The 20,551-nt window shown below is 37.0% G+C and overlaps 1 protein-coding gene across 3 annotated transcripts in view; it reads left to right on the forward strand.

The window, feature by feature from the left end:
• The first annotated feature begins 494 nt into the window (after positions 1-494).
• The window catches only part of cacna1ha (calcium voltage-gated channel subunit alpha1 Ha), a 119,548-nt gene continuing 99,491 nt past the window's right edge, over positions 495-20,551 (forward strand). For all 3 annotated transcript variants that reach the window (XM_089128719.1, XM_089128721.1, XM_089128720.1), the window contains exons 1-2: positions 495-812; positions 3,027-3,360. In XM_089128719.1, coding sequence (XP_088984845.1) covers positions 3,051-3,360 — 310 coding nt within the window. In that variant the 5' untranslated portion in view covers positions 495-812; positions 3,027-3,050. The remainder of the gene's footprint in view (positions 813-3,026; positions 3,361-20,551) is intronic.

A 20,551-nucleotide genomic window follows, 5' to 3' on the forward strand; every position in this document is an offset into this window, starting at 1 on the left:
AGGCTACTGTATGTGTTGTCTATTTTATTTTTATTCTTTGACTTTGTTCAGCGCTTTGGTCAGCTTTGCTGTGATAATAAATGTGCTATATAAATAAATTTTATTTACTACTAGACTTGTCGTCACCAACATAAAGTTGATGGTGACAATTCAATAGAGCTGAAAATCAGTTTGAGGCCATTCTGTTATTTCAATTCATTGACGTAAATGGTAGATTTGTCAATTTTTAAAAAAATAATTTGTGTAGCCTATCTGACGGTGTTAACTGGTGATGGGAAAATGGAAAACACGCGTATTGTGAGAATGATTGCGCTAAACATAGGCGAGTGGGAAAATGTTTAACAGATTCATTCGAAATTATTTCTTTTAATTTAATTTCATTAGCATATCTAAAGATATTGTATTCCGTCTTAATAAAAATGATAAGAGTATCCGGTGTGAAGTAATGCGGGTACAGCCAAATGAAGCGTCACGTGCTCGTGCGCGTTCTGCTCACTAGAAGTTTGGCGTGTCACATCAAGGGAGAATCCCGACCAACATAGATGCGCCAAACCCTTTCGCAGTTTCTTCTTTGGATAATGGCTTTTCTCGCTTCACACCTGAGACACTCTGGCATGTTTTGGGATAAATCACTCAAGATTTGTTCATTTTAAAGAAAATCGAAGGACTTGCGTCGTTAAGAGGCAGAAACTGCATTTGAAAGAGACAAATGGATCTCAGCGACTCCCAGTCTCTTACCAGAACGGATTTTTCTGCGGTACACTGAAAGTAAAGGAGATGCTTATGGGAACCTCCAATTCCTTATCTATAAGGTAACTTATTTGTTTTGATTTGTTTTGTTTTGTTTTGTAAGTTGTGTTTAAAATCAATTTCCGTCACAGTATGTTTTGTAGAAATATAGAAATACTGTACGAAGATAAGCCACAAATATTCATAACATGATTATTTTCCACGGCAGCTGTGCGCAGATATGATTTTCAAAACGTTTTTTTTTTCTCATTCAACTTCAGGACTAGTATAGCCTAGCTATATTGATTCATGATCCCTTTTATTTTATAATATGTAAAACTAGGATATTATTGCAATGGAATCTATATCTTTTCTCTTTGATGCATCTGACAAGTGCTTATCTCTTCACTGTACAAAACAGTGACAATCAACTATCTTTCATTTACACATCCTATGGCAAGCCAATTTAACATTCACTCCTCTTCACTAGTATATTACATTTTCTTAGTACTTAAATTATTAAATTAAATTATACTCAATTATTTGTTTTTTTAATTAGTTTTTGACTACTAGTTATTTATAATAATTTATTAGATGCTTATTATCAAACTACTAATTGAATTGTTCTTATAGTTCTACATTATGAAATTGAACAGTAAACATTTGACTTGATAAGACAAGTAAAAAAAAAAAAAACCTAGCTAAGGGAAAAGAAATGCTAACATTTTGGATGCTAAAGACTCACTGTATTCCGGACACTAGACCTTTCCGCAAATTCTATAAATATATATTTTACGCTCATTGCATATTGCATATATCCTATTGGCTGTATATCTGTGTCATCTTTGCCTCATCCTCTTTCGCTTCCAACCAACCCAGCATATAGTTGTTTAAATGTATGTGTTATATATTAGAAATGACTCCTATCTGTCCGGCACACTGTGAGTCAACGTTACTAGCATATATTAACTCTGTACTAGTAAAGCTGAAACATACTCTGTAACTACGAAATATGTAGGCCTAGTTCTTATAGTTAAAAGTATACTGTATCAGCAACTATTTACACAATTTATATAGGCTACATACTACACCTTAGTGAAAAATAAATATAGTAAAAGGTATTTTTTGAAGGATACTTCATGTTTTTTATTTATTTATTTTTTTTAACATATTTATGTTTTTAAGTGGCTGTGGGACTTTTTGTTTTGGCGCATGCACACATTTTTTTAATGAAAATAAAATAAAAGTCAAAGTCCGAATGTTTGTAATTGTATAACACAACAAGGAATTATATTACATCTGATCGTTATACCAACGTATACTCACTCTGTGATTACAGCATCTGCATCAGCATCAATTACAAGCCTGAATTGACAACAAAGCGGCCAGTGATGTATCCCACATTTTGATTAAATTACTGTTACAGGATATTTACCATTCATAGATATGTCCCAAATGTCTGTCAGATTTCGCGCTCCTAACTCTTCTACTGTTTGGTTTTTCCTACCTCACTGACGGTGCACAAGCTACTAAAAGTGTAGGGAAAACATGACATGGATTTCAGGAGAAATAGTTTTTGTTAATGTACAGTGTAAGGCAAGTCGAATGGATTTGGGAAATGGACCGGCCGGGATTTTATATTTTCGGAGCTGGAAAGAAAGATGTATTTGCAATCACATCGATATTGCCTGCATAATCATACTGATCAAATATTGGGAGGGACAAATTGTCATTTTAGAATTACACCTAAGACTTAAATATATTTGATTGATGGTGCTAGGGGGCTAGGGGGAGGGGTGTCCACCTGAGACGCATCTCTCTAGGGCGTGGTTAACTGAAACTCGTTGACATCACTGAGTACCACAACTTCCAATAGGAAAATTCAACTGCAGTAGCCACCGTTCAACTTGAAGAGGGCGCTCAGACGTTTTTACACCATATATTGTAGAATTAAAACACTTTAAACCCAAATGTCAAAAATTACTTGAATCAATGAACAGCATAAATAAAGCCCCAGTATTACAGATCATTAACTAAAAAAAGGTTTTTGGGTTTAGTTACCCTTTAAATTCTTGTATTTCATCAATAAAATACCCACATCTTAATACTAATCAAAATGAAATTTCAATACTAATGAAATTGAAACGGAGCTAGTCGCTATTGGATTACTTGCTAATGTTAAAAGCACCAGTAAAAAAAAAAACTAAATAGATACTAGTTACTTTAAAGGAATAATTGTGAAATCGGCTTGCCATACAGTCATTGTTCGTTTGACATATTTGTTCTTTTAACTATAGGATTCCATTGTCAGACGCTTTATCATGACTGATGGCGAGGGGAGAGAACACTTTCATTACTTGGAGAGAGGAGAGGTAAGAGTTCCCATTTCAGCCCTGTACCGGGCGCCCAGTCCCAGTGAAGAGATCGGCGATGAGGAGGAAAAGAGCAGCACATGGATCCCCGTCCATGAGAGCTCTCAGACACAGGGGACCGGGGCCCGGGACCCCACTCCGGATTTGGCCTCCGATGAGGAGGAGCAGCCCCCCTACCCGATGCTGGCGCCCGTGGTGTTCTTCTGCATCAAACAGACCACTCGTCCACGGAGCTGGTGTCTCAGGATGGTTTGCAACCCATATCCTTTAACTAATGTTTTCATCCGAAACTGCTACTTAGCAATTTAGTATGTGGTTTTAAAGTTTACGCCGATGACTGTGGGCCCAATACACAAAAGCCTATTAATTACGGTTGAGTTTTTTCTTGGACCTTGCAGGACTTCGATATCAATTAGCATCTGTAGGTGTATGCTGAATGGCTGGCTGGTTGCCGTGGCAGCTTGCAGCTTCCTGCGTGTATTTTGACAGGAAACTTCACCAAATAAGAGCTGATCCCGTTCTCCCAGCGGTGTAGGCTTCCCAAAGATTTGTCCTTTTGGCAGTATTGCAATATTAAGAGCACTATTTTATAAATAGCTTCATTAGCTGTAGGGGCGGCTCAAGCTCTCTGCTGAGTCTCTTCAGAAGTGATGCACAAAATGCAGCCTGGCACTTTGTAGATATTATTTTATGATCTAGATAGACATCAGATTAAATACAATGCTTTTGATTTCTACTTTGTAATGATGAATTGGACTTGCTGTGCAAGTGCATTTGTGCACTGGACTTTCCTCCATTTTGTGGTTTGCTTTTTGTTGCTTAGCCATAAAGCAAATTAAACTTCGGTTGTAATTGTTTTCATATTACATTTATGACGGCCGCATTGTGGTCCGAAGTGCATTATGTATTACATCACTTTTGGACTAACAGCTGTTAAGACAGCAATTATCCCATGATTAATGTATATAGACTTAATGGATTTGTTGTAATGTGGTTCTGCTTGGATATAGAAAGCACTTTGCGGGATATTTGAAGGATGTGGAAAACCCCACTGAAATTTGTATTATTTCCCATGGCTACTTAGAGTTGCGTGGAAATGCATTTTTCCGTTTAAATCTTCTTTATGTGAGTTGTTTACATTTTTCATGGTGGGGCACTTTATAATGCATCTAAATGGCAGCTTCACTTGCTTAAATGTCTTTTGGATTATTATAATCACCATTAGGATTTATGCACCAAGCATGCAGTTCTGTGTGCAACAATTACACATTTCCCTGATTATTTAGACAAATATACAGAACAGCTACAATTTAAATGATGAGAGGAAATGACATTTGTCGCCCTCCCATCAATACACAAAGGGGAAAACTGCTGGTTGTTCAATTCATTGCTATTCGTAAGTTTGGGTCATTTATGTTCTTCCATCTTTCTATCTGTCTTCTGCTCTTCTGTTTCTATTATTTTGTGTGCTTGTTTTTGGGTCAGTTAGATACGCCAGCATCAGTGTTCAGCAGTGTAAAATGAAGGCTGCAAACGAGCATGCTTGTCAGATGAAAGTATGTATCATCTTTATTTTGATTAGTCATACATGAGCTTTCTCGCCCTCAGGCACGTGTTGCGAGGCCACAACACTTGTTTACTGAGGTGATGATTAATTTGTATTCTGACATATTGTATATATCAATGGCAGAACGGGGACTGTGTGTCGTTGTTTGCAATGGCTGCCAATTCTTCTCCAAAAAAATAAATGGTTTGGAATATTTTATTAAACATGACCTTTGCATGGAGATTATCTTTATTCTCGCTATTTTGGTTTTTCTAGATAGATCAAAAGAGCTGCTCTCAAGAGACAAAAAAGTGATTTGCATTTGCCGCTTAGGGAGTTATTAATGTGTTTAGATTTAGATCATGGGCTGGTTGCATAAAGTGCTAAGGCTAGTTTTACAAGTTAGTCATACATTTTTTTTCTTTAAGTCTGTTCATAACTTTTTTAAGTCAGTTACATAAAAACGTCGATTGGCCTATTTTGATACCAAAAAAGTAAGATTAACTGCCCTTTGACTAACTGCTAGTGGGTCATTCTAGATCTTTAGACAGTGTCTTAACATAACGGCTATGTTTATGCAACTGGCCCCATGTGTGCTGTGTTCATATTGCCAAGCGAGTATATCCTGTTGAGATGTACACCTGGACCACAATGACAGTGTTCAGTCTGCTGAGAGCAGGCATATTGCCATGGATAGGGGATAGTTCAGTCAAAAATCAATGTCGTTTAACTGTGTGACTTACTTTCTTCTGTGGAACGCAATATATTTTTGGAAAAAGAAAACTTTTAACTATTTTTGTCCATACACTGAACGTCAGTATCCTCATTGACTTTGGATGGACAGAAAAGAACACAGAAACATTTTTCAGAATATCTAATTTTAGGTTTCACAAAAAAATAAATAAATGAAACCATACAGGCTTAGAATTACAAGAGGGTGATCCCAACTAACAGGAAAAGTTCTCATTAATTAAGCTAAAATTCTGGTGAGGTTGTCTCAAAGCTTTAAGCAAACATTTCTTCCTGTAATGTTAATGGGGTGGTTCAGGATTTTGGACATCAGAACTCATTTCCTAGTTAGCCTGGGTGTTATTTATCAGTACAGACAGTTTTCAAAAAATTTCATCCAGTCCTTCCAGTTGCATTGTTCAGCGGTGCTAGGCTAGCGCTAGTCAACAGTATCTGCTAGCCTGCCATTAACAGTTTTACCCACTCCATAGTACACCAAAATCAAATAAATTACAACAAAGTATAACTATTGCAATGGGATGAAAGAGTAGTTTGATTTACCATTATTCTCTCAACAGACATTTACGTTGATAGTCTGGCATTATAATTTATTTGCTTTTGGTGTACTACTGTGGAGTGGGTAAAACAGTTTTTAATGGCAGGCTAGCAGATACAGGCTAGTTGACTAGCGCTAGCCTAGCACCGCTGAACAATGCAACTGGAAGGACTGGATGAAATTTTTTGAAAACTGTCTGTACTGATAAATAACACCCAGGCTAACTTGGAAATGAGGTCCGATGACCCCTTTAAGTAAGGGATAATGTAGATCCACCCTGTTGTTATCTCAGATTCTAAAACGAAGAAAGCAGTTGCTAGCAAGCGGATTCAGACTAGACGGATATTTAAGGGATACGGTAGAGTCATACCACTTATTAGCGCACATGGCATTTCGCCACATAAATAATTATGGGGATAAAGGATATTGATTTGAGATTAAACTGTTTTAAAATTGTACCTGTTTGTTGTCATCCATTACAGTGTACAAAATAATCATTACAAAATGGCAGTAACTGCATTTGTATGAAACGAGAGAGCAAGTCTATGATACCGGATGACATAATTAAATAACCGTACACAAAATATTGATTTGAGTTTTAATATTTTATTAACTCACCAAACGCAAAACTTTCCTAGCAAGCGGAAAGCGCTGACTTCAGTTACCTTTCTATTTTGTTGGCACAAAAATGTCATTTCTTCATTGTTCATGGAATATTTTTTTTTTTTCTAAAACAATACCTGTTTCAGAATGTTCAGAGAACATTCTTATAATGTTTGGAAAATAATACAATTTAATGTTACTTAAACATTTGTATAGCCTAAAAAAAACTTTTTAAAGAGATTTTTGTGAGTTTTCAGGGAACATCAAAAATAGCATATTTATAACTTAATGGCAACATTAACAAAACGTTCTTAGTGCATAATGTAAGATTAACTACTGTCAAAAATTTCATTTTTGGGTGAACTATCTCTTTAAGTATAAGATTGAAAAAAGACTAATTGGGTTCAATTAGTAAAACTGGATTCATATCATGTTCATATCATCAAGAGGGTTTGTAGTGTTGTAAGTTAAATAATCCCAAATTTTACTCAGCATTGTATGAGGTGCAAAAGAAACAACAACCTTGTGCCATCACTATAATTTCCTCTATTATCAGGAAATATTGTCATCTAGCACAACGCGAGCTTGTCTTGCTTTAGGTTTTATTATTTTTCCACCCAACGCAATTTCTCACCTTTAAATGAAAGCATGTGTTTACGTTGTGGATCATTCAGTTTGACTGTGAATCTTGGCACTGTGGGATAGGTCATGGGTTGTGCATCACAGAGAAACAAAGAAAGGCTGTGCTGGCAGAGAAAGGGTGAGACACAGTGAGAGAGATTGCAGTCTCTCAAGATGTTCTCATTTTTGAAACCCCACTCAGGGCACAAAACAGACAGGAACAAATGCACTTATAGCTTCACGTCACGACATAAGCCTACAGTACATCCTGATTTAGGATCATCATGTTGCATCTGTAGTGTTTAAAGGATGAAATTAGAGTGGACGTTTTGAGATCGGATGCTGTCTCGGTTGAAGACAGAAGAGTCTGATGGGAATCTGTGCTTGTATAACCTCTACTCTTTGAATTTAGCTATAGGAGAGGAAGCTGAATGATATATTGGTCCAGGGCATATGGAGAAGAGAAGTCAGTCACAGCCAAAGCATGCTGATTAGAGGAGTGTTTGAGGATTAATATCATTTCAGCTGGATTTCTTGTATATGCCTGCAGCTCGCTGTCTTTGGGACGTCGCCTTTTTAGGGTACCCTTAAACGTCGGTTAGATGACGTTATCGGATCCTAACCTACCCTACCCCAGACCTAAACCTACCCCTAAACCTTAACGTCACCTAACCGACGTTAAAGGTAAAGCGTCAGTTGAATGACGGCCCGGGATCGTCATGTAACCGATGTTTAAGGGTACTCTAAAAAGGCGGATGTTGACGTATGGTCTAAAGACGTCCCAAGACATCAGTTATATGACTTCTTGGGATGAGACTGTGTTACTTTAGAGCAATGGCACAGAACTAACAAGACTGTCTTCTCGTAGTTTTATGTCTTCAAACGCACAATAGTGCCTTTAAAGCACAACCTGTACATGTTTCAGATCTGCAGCACAAGCGAGCTTCATGGGTCAGGTCATGACTGTAAACATTAATGCACGTTTAAACTTTCATACTGATCCTCCGGGGTTGTAAAAGCTCTGGATGGCACTTTTATGACACTGTGTGTTTGAGTCTAGATAATGATAATGGGTCTCAGGCTTAACAGTGCAAAACAACAGCTATTCGTGCCAAAGTCACTGAGGGGCAACGATCTGGATGTGTAGTTTAGACTTGACTTCAAGATTACAAACGATACAGCAGGTGGCAGCCTGTTCCCCAAAAGCAATTTGGACAAGTTTTTCATGTTGGGGTTAGGATGGGTTATATTGTAGCTTCAGGTTGCTGTTAAAATGCTGCTTGCTGGAACATCAGTCTCTCGAGTGATTTAAAGCTTCTTTATTTAACATGCGTTGTATCTTAGCAACAGCTTTCTATATTGATATGTGTGCAGAATTTTAATCAAAGTAAAAAGCAAAACAGCTGTTATCAGTGCTAATCAGTGGTTGTCAATTGTGTCAACAAAAAGATGCAGGACAATAATTAAAGGGTACGTATCATGCTTTTAAATCGTTCCTTTTTACATACAGTATAAATCATACATTTGTGATATATAAAGCAAAACTGCAATGCTTGGGTCTGAATTCCTCATTATTATAGGTCCACAGGCTATTCTACCCCTTTTCCCCTATTCTACCCCCCTATTCTACCCCTTTTCGCTCGTTTTGGAGCGGTCTCAATGCAAAATAGATGGGTCATACCCCGCCTGATCTCCAGGTTGCTGAGTTGACACTCGGTTCAACTCCACCCCGTTCGGCCATTTTTGTAGTTTGATTGGAGATATACAATTATACTGCGTACAGAACATTTTTATTCACACGTTAACAAAATGTCAACAATGGAAGACTTGTCCTTCAAGCCTTACTTGTTTGAGCCAGAGCGAGCGAGTTGAAAAAGACGACGACGAACCTGCAGAACAACGTCTTCATATGGATGCAGTGGTATGTAAATGTATTGTGTTATAAGTGAAAGTCGATTATTTCTCTTGTTAAAACAAGCACACTGACAAGATAAATGACTATGGTTTAATCTTACCACTAAAAATCTGTATTGATAATATGACACATTTAGAAAAGCGTCAGAAAATCAAGAAGCATCCAGCAGCTAAATGACCATTGTCATGATTAAACTCTAGAACAATAATTCTGCAGACATGTAATGTTACATGTAATGTAATGACATGTAAAAACAAAAACAAAGAAAGCCACATGCTAAACCATGACCATCATGTGTTTTAAGAAATTAAAGTACTTTATTTTTATTAACGATATTTACAGCTTATCGAAATGCTCTGTTCGTCGTCTCCAAAGATAGAAGGAATTGATCCCTCATTCAGACGAATTCGATCGGCAAACCCTTCTTTATACTGGCGGAGGTTGTTGAAGTTGGAATCCTTGAAGTGCTTCGCGCACACAAAAAATGACTTTGCCCATAGATGTGGGAACATTTCCTTGATAAATAAAACTCAACCAGGCACTTCAAAGAGGTTCTGATGCTGAGAGATGGTGTAATGAAGCGTGTGGGTCACTACATCCAACAACCAAACATTTTGACTTACCCTCTCGTAACTTCTGCATCCTTGAGCTTGGACTACAAAATCGGATTAAACAATGAACCAATCAGAACATGACACAAGAAACATGAAACAGTAACTGAAACATAACCCGGGTCGGTGTTATGGAAGGCGTTGAGTAAAGTGGGATCTAGAATGTCATTACGGGGAACCCATGACCTTTCCTCTGGCCCGTATCCTTCTTAGTCCACAAGGTATTTTACCTAGTGGTGCACGATATATCGGCCGCCGATATAACATCGGCCGATATGGTCAATTTTTTACACATCGGTATCGTACCGATGTCAAAATAGGGCCGATGTGAACAGGCCGATAATCATTCCTGTGTTTTTGGCGTGTGTGTAGATGTGTGGGGGCGGGGATGTTTGTTTTTGCAAGAGCGCATGCATTATGTGTCCCGACAGTTTAAACATCAAGTGCAAGAAGACTAGAACATGCACGCTGTTTTCTGTCAGCCTTACTAAGGTGTATTTTTGTCCCGCCAAAGCCTTATTTGACCGGTGAGTGAAGTAGAATTTAAAAAAAAAATTAAAATGCATGATAAACACAATACAAAACAAAGTATTTCATACAAGTTTACAACCCTAGAAACAATGTAACAAATACGTATCCAAGACATTTAGTAAGCCCATAAAATACATCACATAAGCAACCCAAGATCACCTTTTACCCAAATGCTTCCATATGTATAATGTATGAAATGTATAATTCTAGTACATTGATATTAGTATTCTTACTAACTAAAGCATACTTAAAATGAACTTGAAATTTTGTGATTTTGTCACAACAAAACAAAGTCCTCTCTACTCACTCAGTCAACAGCTGACAACGTATATCCTACATGTCACATCTCCGAGGTGTTGTTGATCTCAGCGGTTATTGATTTGTTCGTGTAAGGTGTGGTGCAATAGACTAGTGTGATTTATTCCCCACAGACAGTTATAAACAAAAGACAGAAGCAAAGGGCATGATTGAAAAACTAAGTGGCAATCGATTTTGAACGCTGCCGTGGACGGGCCCTTTGGTGAACCTCAAATCCACCTGGCTCTGTGAAGTGTTTATACGAGGTGAGAACTGAAAGGATGATATTTGAGTGGCTGGTGGGAGGTGGCCGTTTAGATCGCAATGGACCTCCCTGGGGAGCAGCAGCCAGCTGGGATCCGTTGCATTTGAGGGAGATGGATATATTCCGGCCTCATAAAAGAGCCAAGAGTGGCAGAGGAATGTCCCATCTGTGAAAATAGCACTGCTACTTTTTGTTGTCTGACGGCCCCTGTCTGTATTTGAGTCTCTATGGGGCCGTTTACACCTGGCCACTTCATGCGTTTTCTGTGATCGTGAAAAGACGTAAATGCCCACCCAAACGCATTTGAGACGGATTTGAATCCGATCGCTCAAACCACATCAGATGCCGCATTCCAGACGAAACTGGACACGTGTAAATGCATCTGGTTGTTGAAACCACATATTTTTTACTCCTCCCAAAAATGCTAAAAAATAAACGTGTGAGAGCGTGTTATAGGCTATATATCATGCTATTTTAGTCAGATATGACGACGCTACTGCGACACGCATCACCTCAGATGAGCAGCTGAACGCCTATCAAGCCAACGCGCCACAATCTATCGCAAATCAAAGTGAAAGTAAGACGCAGACGATTAACACTACCATCTTCATTAAAAGTAAAGAAACACAATTATCTTACCAGGGCTGTTGCCACGCTCTCTTATTGCTGTCTTTGCTGATTTTGAAATTAGCCGTTGATCAATAAAATTCAGCATCGTGCACTTCATTAAATCTGTATATTGCGCGGGAATTGAAGATCGGATTTATATCCGTTTTCAAAAACACATTGATATGTGAGCAGGTGTTTTGAGTAATCCGACAGCTATCCGATCTGAGAACGCATGAAGTGGCCAGGTGTAAACAGCCCCTATATAAGTCTCGCTTATAATACCAGTTGTCACAGGAGCCAATTCTGGCAAAGCATCCATTCCCAAATACCAGTGTGCTCTTGAGCTGGGCTTCTCTCTGACTGAGATGTTTCACGATTGTGTTGATTCAGCTGCCTTGACACAAATGACAGTGTGTTAAAAGCTGCGGATCAGGTGTTGATGCCAGTTTGAAATGTGCATTGAGAGTGACAATTGAACACAAGGAGAGCAAAGCTCACTTGACACAAGATGACAATAGAGCTCGTTTTATGTTTCTGGTTCAGCAGATGTTAAATGCACTCAGCCCTAAACATGCTGGAATGTGAATTGAGTTTTGCGGTCACATTTTTACTTTTTACTTGTTCTGTTTTAGTTTATATTTTTCTATTTGGATAATTAATAATACCTTTTTTATGCAAGAGATCTTATAAAAGATTTCTAAATATACGATCTTATGATGTCAAGCTGAAAATAATGAATTTTTAAAGGTGGCTCTGTATGTTTTTCAGTCTCATTGGGCGGCAATTCGTCAACTGTCAGAGATATGTAGAGTTCAAAGAGGAGAGGTTGGGAGTAGATCATGATGATATTTTCTTGTTGTGATAAAATATTGTGTATCTGGTTATCATTTCCTTTGGCCTTGTTCAGAAATTAAATTATTAATGTTTGCTGCACTTATGTGGGAAGGAATGACGTGCTTGGGTCTTGTGTTTCTGTTTTTCCAAACCTGCATGACCTGTTTTCTTCTGAGGAACATAAAAGAAGATATTTAGACATTTCCTTTTCCATACAATGAGAGCCCATTTGACCCCATTGGCTTTCATTATGGTTAAAGAGATAGAAACTATAAAAAATGGGTTTTATTGGGCACCGTTCGTTACATCTTCACCCCTGCCTCAGCCAGTCATGCTGTTTTATGTGAGCTGCAGCTTCTGCTTTCAATCATGTGAGTTTGTGTACTGAATTCTCTGTGCACGATGAAACGAGAAACTGATGAATAAATAAAAACTGCATTGCAAAAACTGGTGCTAACGGCAAGGTCTTTGTCCGCCACACTGAGGTTGTCATGGCAATGTGGGCCATTAGTTTATGGGGCTTATGAGGGATGTTCTCAGCACTGCAGCGTATTTTTCTGCATAACAGCAAAACAGCGTCCGTTCTTTATTTAGATCCATTTTAAAACGGAGCTTTTTATGCAATACCGATGACGTGAAATGTAAGGAATCCCATTACAGCTAAAAGTATGTATCCACACAGGATTTGACTTGGTGTGTTCTGAAATTAAGTGGTAGGTAGTTTTGTAAAAGGTGAGTTGGGAGGGGCCTGGGGGCGGCACTTTGGGCTTTCACTGCATTATAGTATGAGGGGGTTTCTCTGAGGAGAAGCACTTGCTAGGAACTACCTGGTTGCCAGGCAACAGACGAGATCATGCCTCACACTTCAAGAGAAAATACAGCTCCCCTTCATCCCGAAAGCATGGGCTTTGCTGAGTCAATATCATACATTATTAATGGCCTGGGTTATGAGATGGTGTGGAGAGAGGGCAAAGGGGAATTAGGGTGGGAGAGGAAAGGATGGAAAATGAAATTTCAATTTGGACCAATTTAAACCCTCTGTGTTCATTTGTGTCGGTCAAGCAACCAATAAACTGCGGTGGATCCTTCAGATTGGAAGTCCTAAGGGCTTAAAAAGCTCCCTATATGTAGTTCTGTAATTTGATTTAATCATTATCATATCAATGTGCTATTAGGTGTTTTACTCCAGACACTTATTAGAAATTAGACCGTTCCAGAGTTATTTCCCTATTGATTTACTCGCATAGGGATATAAATGAATTCCTTAATAAAGAGCACAAGTCATAAACAAAGCTCTGAGATGAATCACATTACAAATGTTAATTTGAAAAAGACAAAGGTACAATGAACTACATATCCCATAAAACATTGCAAATAAATCAGTTGACTCGAGTACAACCATACAATATAAATAATATTAACATATATGTTCAAACTCTATTACACTTTAAATGCTTGACGGGAGTGGGAGGTCACTGTTGAGCTGTTTTGGATTCTGTGGTAACAGTGACTTTTTCTTTAATTTGGAGGATCCAAGTAGAATCTGTCCTCAGGATCCTGTTTAGTGTAGTTCTTCTCTGGGAAGTTGGCTGGTTAGGTTTTTTTTTGTGTGTGTGTTGAAATCACCATGGCTTTTATAGAAGCTTTCTGTATGTCATCACTCTGCTCATGGTAGGGTTCTTCACACTAAAAAAACTGTCATTTTAAGAACTATCTGCATTGCATTTATCCAAAATTTATTTTGAAGACTTTAGTGTAAGTGAGTGAGTATTTTATGTAAAACTCCACTGTTATACTCTATAGTCAGGCTTTCATGTAAGATCTGAGTAATAACCAACAAGTTGGAGGTTTCAACCTTTGTGATCTTGAGCAAGGCACTTTGACCCAGTGAAACTCTGGAGAATGTCTATACTTAACATTTAGAAAACTAATTCTTGTAGTTTTATTCTCTTTAAAGTCACCATGAAATCAAAATGGACAATAGTTGGGTTTCAGTCACGTGATTATGATGACGCGCGGAATTCAGATGGAGGGCAGGGAGTGAAGAGCGCAATGGAGATGGAGGAAAGTCCTACTGTACTACACTTTACATCCTATTACAAGAGAAAGAAATAAACAAAAAATCAAACATATGTTGGACGTGATCCTTACATTATGATTTTTCAACTGAATTTAAATATTTTCCAGCCATCGAGGCGGTAGATATCAACAACTACCTCGTCTTACAGACATACTTTGACTTTACAAAGTTCGGAAATGTTACACGTTACAGAAACAGTCACTTAAGTTGTATTAACTCACCTTTGACGAAGTGATCACTAACGTTACACACACAGCATTTTCCCATTCGGCTCCTCCTGACTGCAGACATACTGTAGGTTTGCAAGCCGTTTTTCCAGAGTTTTTCGACCAATTTCTTGCATTTCCCCCCCCCCCCCCCCCCTTATGAACAACAACCTTTGGTACACGATAAAAACTCCTTGTGATCGATTCAGGTAACCATAAATGACTCAAAACACAGGCATTTTGAGTTTTTATAGTGCTTTCTAAATACAGCAAATCACTTCCTGCCCTCCATTTGTATTTTGCGCCATGGCAACGCAGTGGCGTGATGTCATTTGAAAACAAGCTATTCTTATTGTTGTGGAATATTGGAGTATATTTTATGAATTATTTATCTGTGCACATCATTATTTTTATTAAAATTCATGTGCCCTCATAATCTTCATAATTTAAATAACTTCCCCTCCCTCATGGCTGCGACATCTGTTCTCTTCTCTGATGTGTTTATTGGCGTGAGGGCGGGACAACCTGTCAATCACCAAAATATTTTCTTGTTGAAGAAGACATTTCACACGGCTATATAGGGAAGAATAGACTATCACAACTTCCGTTTCAAGTTCCTCAGCAATCCAAAAGTGCAACATATAATTGTTTTTGACCTTGTAAATGAAGCAAGCTGCTTCAGTGAAGCAAATTCATCATTTAGCCAGAATCCGGTATAGTTTGGTTCGCCCGATATGAAATGTTAGGCAGCACTTAGGCAGGGTAGGCATCCCCACAGAGAGACTTGTGATGGCTGACATTTTGTGGTAACTCAATGGTGTTTAAATTGCCATTTAAAAACACATTAGCTAATGTCAATGATGTAATGAAAAAAATGTTGATACTCATTAGCCTTCCCACTAGGCCAGATGGAGATTTATTATTACTGTATAAAAAAGATCACATTTGCCAGCTCAATCTACCATGATCCACTTGTATATGATAAAAAAGCTTTTTGAAATGGCCCACAAAACAACCAGCAATTGTACAATAAATAGCTTATTTTAGCTGAAGTGGCTTCCAACTTGCTGATAACGATTTGTTTGAGGAGGCAGATGCAGTCGTCTTATCTGTGTATGTGCTTGAGAGAGCTGTGCTAATGTTTTGAGTAGCCATGAGGTACAGCTACATGCCACAGAGCATTTATTAGCTTATCTAACAGGACGCCTACGCTAATGCCCTGATCTTGTTTTTTTCCAGTTCATGGTCCTGAAGTCAGTCCAGTCCTAACACTTCCTGTCTTGACCGTGTGCCGCCCATCTCGTTGTTTAGCACAGAGAGACGGCCGAAGTGAATTATCTGTCATTATATGCAACAAGGAAGACTCACTGTTTTCTGTCTGCCCCTCATGGCCATGTGTCTCTGATTGTTATTGCTACAAGTATATTAGATATGACTGCATTATATTTCAGAGTACAGGGTTAAAAATAGAAGTTAAATGCTTCAGTTTGCATGGCTTTTTTTATGGAAGCCCTTTTTCATAAAATAAATTCATGCTTTGGTAAATCATAATTACGACAAAAGTGATAACTGTGAGATAACAAGTAAAATGAACATTTAAGGTCAATTTAATATAAAAATAAGTCATCATTATGACCTGAAATGAAAAAGTCATTATTATGAGATAAGTTCATAATATCATAGACATAATATTTCTTATTATGACTGTAGACATAATATTTCTCATAACTATGACGTATGCCAATTCTGACAATTGTGACTTTTTATGTCTTTGTCATTTCAAATTTATATGTTATAATTTTCATTTACCAAAGCATGCTTTTTATGTGGTGGAAATGCATCCATACTACTTTTACAGTTCATACTTAATTAAGTAAATGTCAAGTTGGCATGACTTAAAATTTACTATATTTTCATTAACTATTTAGATTAAATGCTGGATAGGTGATTTGATCTTTAGCTAGCCACTAAAATTGCCTACCCTACTTTAACTTAAACTGAGGCTTAAGCAAATTGTTCCCTTTATTTAACATCATTTTAAATTCTTCAGTATTTTTTTCATCTAAGTTTTAAAAGAACATTTCACAATTCAATGTAAAAATGACAACATTTACTAAATGTGACAGCAAAATTAACACCAGTGTACATATATATATATATATATATATATATATATATGACTGTAACAATGTGATAGTGTATAGTGGTATAGTGTATATATATAAATATATATATATATATATATATATATACAGTATATATATATTAGGGCTGTGCAAAAGTTAATTGCGATTAATCGCATCCAAAATAAAAGTCTGTTTTACATAATATATTTGAGTGTGCTGTATATAATTATTTTGTATATATAAATACCTATGCATGCATGTATATATTTAAGAATTATTTGCGCTTAAATTCTGTATATATATATAAATACATAATCTATATTATATAAATATAAATATTTTATATAGGAATAACACATTTTCTTAAACATATACATGCATGTGTGTGTATTTACATATACAAAATAATTATATACAGCACACACAAATATGCTATGTAAACACAGACTTTTATTTTGGATGCGATTAATCGCAATTAACTTTTGCACAGCCCTAATATATATATATATATATATGTGTGTATATATGTGTATATGTGTGTGTGTATATATATATATATATATATATATCTCAGAAAACGTATTTCACTGCTTAGTTACACTGCTAGTGTATATTATATATTTAAGTTCTGTATACTTTGTAACAGAAAAACTGCATTGAAATTGCAAATTGAAATTGTACTTTAGTTAAACTTTGGAATAAGAAAGCCAAAACCTTTTTTTCTTTTTTGAATTCAGCATGTGATCAGTAGTGTACAGTAGTGTCACACGATTATATCAGTTACACACGTGACATTACAACATTGGACATTTGTTAACGTGATTATGAAGGCAGAAAGGAAATATCCTGTGAAGCCATGTCATAATTCATCTTAGCGGTTGCGAGTAACAGAAATGTCCTATGGCAGTGAGGGCTATTTTAATACAGCTGTCATATTTGCTCATATTTAACGATGTGCTTGCTGTGTCTCCCTGCGCTTTACCTTGCTTTTAGTCTTCTGCACCTTTGTGTGCCATATAGACAACTGTGAACAGAGTGTATGACCTATACACTATAGACAACTGTAAAAATAGCCCACATTTGGCCTATTCATAATCACAGGTTAGTGATGAATCAATGGAATACAGTTTAGAGGGACTGTGACGCACTGATTTATGGAGGTTGACTTTAAAATCAAAGCTCTGTGGGCCACACAGGTGGACAGTCCTCAGTTGGCACCCTTACTAGGCAACCCTTTAGCATAGCTCACCAGATTTACAGCGAGACCACCCGGGGGCTTCAAGAAACACTGATGAACTGCTTGTTTTGCAGTTGCTCAGCATCAGGGCTCTGTATTTACACACGTGTGTTTGTTGTTTTTCACTCGGCGCAGCTCAATGTTTGCATGACGGTCAGGATTCAATTCCTAATTAGGTAAATTATCAGAGCGTGTTAGTGTGTTTTAAATGTAAAATGCCAAGGTATCATATAAATCTTCCCTTACTCTAAACGCCACATTCCTTTGTCTGTGCTGAGTGTTGAGTGTTACTGTTTGTAAGCATTCCTCCCCCAAGCACTCTGGCAGACTGTCCAAATACAATCGCCTGCGCCGGCAGACCTGCGGTCCCTCAGCCCACGCCAGAAAGGAAGGACGAGGGGTTTCAATGAAGCTCTGCGAACATGCGACGTTCACACGGATGCTTAAATATGATGGGCCCTTATATGTTGTTTATGATTCTTTATTTAAGCCCACCTTATTAACTTGCCTTTCAAGAGCTCTCTCAAGTTTAGAGTGTATGTCATGCTCAGTTTAGACTTGCATAATGGAGAGGAGTCAGCGCTGGGCCAGTGCTCGAAACGTATGAAACGCCATGAGAGAAGACAGAGGAACATTCCCGCTGTGTTTATATCCTGTGAAGTACAGCTTGTTAATCTTCACTGCGAAGAATCTCTCTGTTAGGGTCGAATGTTTATGTATTTGTATTGTCTTACTTCGACAAATGTAAAAAAGGCATTGAGGTATTGCATTGTGTGCTGGGAGGGATTGTGGGGAGTGACAATTAGGATTGAGATTTATCTTTACATACTTTTGAGTGGCCGATCCTCACAGTTTGATTACCTTGTAATTGAATCCTTTAAAATAATGAGAAGCTTGAATGATTGTTCATAGTTCCAGTGATGGCTGGATCGTAGCCCAGACATGCCCCTGATAGTCCTGGATTGCTCCGAACAAGCTCTTTATGGATCCTTCCCAATACTCCTGTCATTAACGGAATCTCCGCTGGCGACGTTCTTTTCGAAGTGAAGGGAAAATAGTGTTAGAGGCATGTGCAAAAGGATATATATATATATATATATATAAACAGAAATAATGCAAATGTAAATGTATAACCATTCAAAAGTTTAGTCAGTAAGATTTTTTTTTAAATATTTTTGAAAGTATCTTTCACCAAGGCTGCATTCTTCGGATCAAAAATACATTAAAAGCAATACTATTGTGAAATATTTATACAATTTAAAATAACTGTTTTCTTTGCTAATACAGTATATTCTAGACAACGTGATCTCATGAGAATACGTATGTATTTTAAGTGTAGTTCTATCATACGTACATATAATTACGTTTTATATGTGCAGAAACGTATAATACTGACGTATTTACAGCACAAAAACGTAATTTATTTACGTATGAATAAATCCACCGACGTACATGTATCACTATTTATGCATATTAAAATCGTAGCATTATGTTTTGACTCTATTGCATTCAACTATCTTATTAATTAAGTTTTCAGTCACATTTATTGATATAATACTCATAAATATTAACATTTTGCTCGTTTCGCCTGCATGGTGTAAAACAATACACTAAACTAAAAAATACATTCTTTAACGTTACTCGTTTAACCATTTTGTAATATAGTTTATTTACCGTGAGACACAAAGCCGTTTTTTTTTTACCGTTTTTTCTCCTCTAAAACACAATATAAATTCACATAAGACATCAATTTTATTAGTTTGATGTAATCTAAATCTTTAGAATCCATAGCCTACGTTGTTTGCAAGAAACTCCTAATTCAGCCTTTTATCCAGTCGTGATCTTCGTCTCCATTCTCAGCAGTGGAATATACGTAAATAGTTAACGTTTTGTAGCTGTAAAAACTTTTAAATGTTGCAGATATGTCCATAATATACGTTTCAGCATCTATCCATACGTACTAAAAAGTTTTCTATCTTTGCAAAAAAACGTAAAATACCTACGTATTAACAATGAGACCAGGGTGATTTTAAAATGTAATTTATCCCGTTATGTCAAAGCTGAATTTTCAGCATCATTACATCATTACAGTCTTGTGTCACATCCTTCAGAAATCATAATAATGGGATGACTTGCTGCTTAATAATTTATATTATTATTATAAATTTTGACAACAGTTGTGCTGCTTAATATTTTTTTGGACTAGTTTTTTTTTCAGGATTTTCTGATGAATAGAATGATCAAAAGATCAGCATTATCGCCAGTATTAACACTTAATGTTTGGCTGTTTCTCCAACAAAGCTGGTTTGTATTGTTGCTGCTGCTGCTTTGATCCTAAAATACCCAAATTGACCTGTGTCTCTAGACACAAAACAATGAGTTGCTTCTCTACAGACATCAGCAGACAGCACTTCCTGCTCTTTCAGGTATTCAAAAATTCTACCTTTTTTTGAGATCCCAATTCTGCTATATAAGGTTCAGTAAGTAATGGAACTCAGAAATATCTTTCAAGATAGTACAACCTTGAGATCCATGATAATGGAAATCCCCTATGGTGACTGAGCAGATGCTTTTATCCATGTTAAGTCCCAAACATGATGTGTTTTACTCTGCTCTCTGTCATCTGACATATCTCAAATTCTTCATCTTTATACAGAGCCTCAGTTCTGATAAGATTTACACGC

The sequence above is a fragment of the Pimephales promelas genome, chromosome 3 (assembly GCF_988280905.1).
Source record: "Pimephales promelas chromosome 3, fPimPro1.hap1.1, whole genome shotgun sequence".
Taxonomy (NCBI): domain Eukaryota; kingdom Metazoa; phylum Chordata; class Actinopteri; order Cypriniformes; family Leuciscidae; genus Pimephales; species Pimephales promelas.